The sequence below is a fragment of the Helianthus annuus genome, chromosome 13 (genome assembly GCF_002127325.2).
Source record: "Helianthus annuus cultivar XRQ/B chromosome 13, HanXRQr2.0-SUNRISE, whole genome shotgun sequence".
Taxonomy (NCBI): domain Eukaryota; kingdom Viridiplantae; phylum Streptophyta; class Magnoliopsida; order Asterales; family Asteraceae; genus Helianthus; species Helianthus annuus.
Window position 1 is genome coordinate 32,893,389 of NC_035445.2, and position 2,362 is coordinate 32,895,750.

Here is a 2,362-nt window from a genome sequence, read left to right on the forward strand (position 1 = left end):
TCAGAGAACATGAACTCGACATCTTTTTGTAAAAGTTCACACATTGGTCGACTTACCTTGGAAAAATCTTTGATAAACCTTTGGTAGAACCCTGCATGGCCAAGAAAAGAGCATACTTCGTGGACACTATTAGGGTAAGGTAGAGACTTAATTATATCAATTTTTGCTTTGTCTACCTCAAGACCTTTTGAAGAAACAACGTGACCTAAAATGATGCCTTGATCAACCATAAAATGACATTTTTCATAGTTCAAAACTAGGTTTGTTTCAATGAATCTTTCTAGAATTTTTGTCAGACTTCTTAGGCAATCATTAAAGGAATTACCATAAACCGTAAAATCATCCATGAATACTTCAATTATTTCCACAACATAATCTGAAAATATGCTTACCATGCACCTTTGAAAGGTGGCGGGCGCATTGCAAAGACCGAATGGCATAGGCCGGTACGCAAATGTGCCAAAGGGGCACGTGAATATAGTCTTCTCTTGGTCCTCCAGCGTAACGGGTATTTGGTGAAAGCCAGAATATCCATCTAAGCAACATTAATGAGTGTTACCTGCTAATCTTTCCAGCATTTGATCAATGACTGGCAAGGGGAAGTGATCTTTTGGGGTGGAAGCATTCAACTTCCTGTAGTCAATACATACCCTCCACCCATTTTGAACACGAGTGGGGATCAGTTCACCTTGATCATTTTGAATAACAGTAATACCTGTCTTTTTGGGCACAACTTGAACCGGACTTACCCATTTGCTGTCAGAGATTGGGTAAATCATACCTGCATCGAGTAATTTCAGAATTCCCTTCTTCACAACTTCCATCATGGGAGGGTTCAATCTTCATTGAGCTTCACGTATAGGCTTGTAATCATCCTCCATGAGGATCTTATGCATACAGAGTGATGGGCTCAAGCCTTTGATGTCAGCAATGGTCAACCCAATTGCTTCCTTGTATTGCTTGAGCATGTTGATGAGTTCATCCTCTTGATTCTTTGACAGTTTGTTGGATATTATTACTGGCAACATGTCATCATCCCCAAGATATGCATACTTGAGATGATCAGGGAGGGTTTTTAACTCTAGCTCAGGTGCTTGCACAATAGATGGTATGAGTTTTTTATTAGTGACTTGTATCTGGAGCTTCTGTGTTTCATGATTGGTTGGTGTATCCATGAGTGATACCAACTCTATCAGTTCATCCTCAATTTGGAACTTCTCAGCAAGTTCTTTTGTTGATTCTTTGTCGAGACTTTTGTTTAAAACTAATGCTAGAGAATCACAGTTAGATAATTCGAAATAATCATCGGTTAAAGGATCGATTACATCTAACCAGTTCATAGATGAGAAATCGCTTGGATATCGCATAGCATCATAAATGTTGAAATTTATGATCTCACCATCAAATTCCATGGAAAGGGTGCCACTATAAACATCAATATTTGTTTTAGCGGTTTTCAGGAATGGCCTTCCTAACAGAATGGAACTTGAGTCCGAAGTGTCGTCATCCTCCATGTCCAAGACATAGAAGTTAGCAGTAAACACTAATTCATTCACTTGCACTAACACGTCCTCTAATACACCTTTTAGGTGGACCGTGGATTTGTCAGCCGATTGAATTACTACTCCTGTCCTTTTTAATGGTCCTACGTTAAGGGTTTTAAAAATGGAATATGGTAGGACATTAATGGATGCTCCAAGGTCAAGCATAGCTCGTGGTATGCTATGATTTCCCAGTTTACAAGTAACAGTGAAAACACCAGGATCCTTGCACTTTGGTGGAAGTATCTTTTGTAAGACAGCAGAAACATTCTCATTGACCTTGACGGTTTCGTTCCTTTAAGCTTTTTCTTTGAAGTGCAAAGTTCTTTTAAGAACATAGCATATCGAGGAACTTGTTTGATTGCATCAAGGAGGGGAATATTTACTTCTACTTTTCGAAAAGTTTCCATGATTTCTTGATCTTCTTTCTCCTTCTTTGTGCTTTGAAATCTTGATGGGAATGGAGGAGGGGGTAGTAAGTTTTGGTTTTGCTTTGCTTGGTTTGGAGGTGTCTTTTCTTTCTTCAATCTTCCTTTCAATAGTGACCTCTTGCTCTTGTTCTTGCAATTCTGAGCCATCGTATTTCCTTCCACTTCTCAAGGTAATGGAGCAAGCATTGTGCTTGGGATTTGTCTCTGTCTGTGCGGGTAGCTTTCCTTAAGATTCAAGTTTGCTCACTGAGTTAGCCAGCTGAGCCACCTGTTGCTCCAGATTCTTGATGTTGGCCTTTGTTTCTTGCTGGAATGTTTGAGTGCTGGTAGACAAATTCTTCACGATATCCTCCAAAGACATTCCAGAGTTGCTTGGTTGTTGTGCTAATG

General features: G+C 39.6%; 1 protein-coding gene across 1 annotated transcript; it reads right to left on the reverse strand.

Annotated features, from left to right (window-relative positions):
* Positions 1-842: 842 nt before the first annotated feature.
* LOC110900932 lies at positions 843-2,119 on the reverse strand. The gene is made up of 2 exons (XM_022147789.1): positions 1,821-2,119; positions 843-1,722 (listed from the first exon to the last, which is right to left on the reverse strand). The coding sequence occupies exons 1-2, from the start codon at positions 2,117-2,119 to the stop codon at positions 843-845; spliced, it is 1,179 nt and encodes a 392-aa protein (XP_022003481.1).
* Between the last annotated feature and the right edge of the window lie 243 nt (positions 2,120-2,362).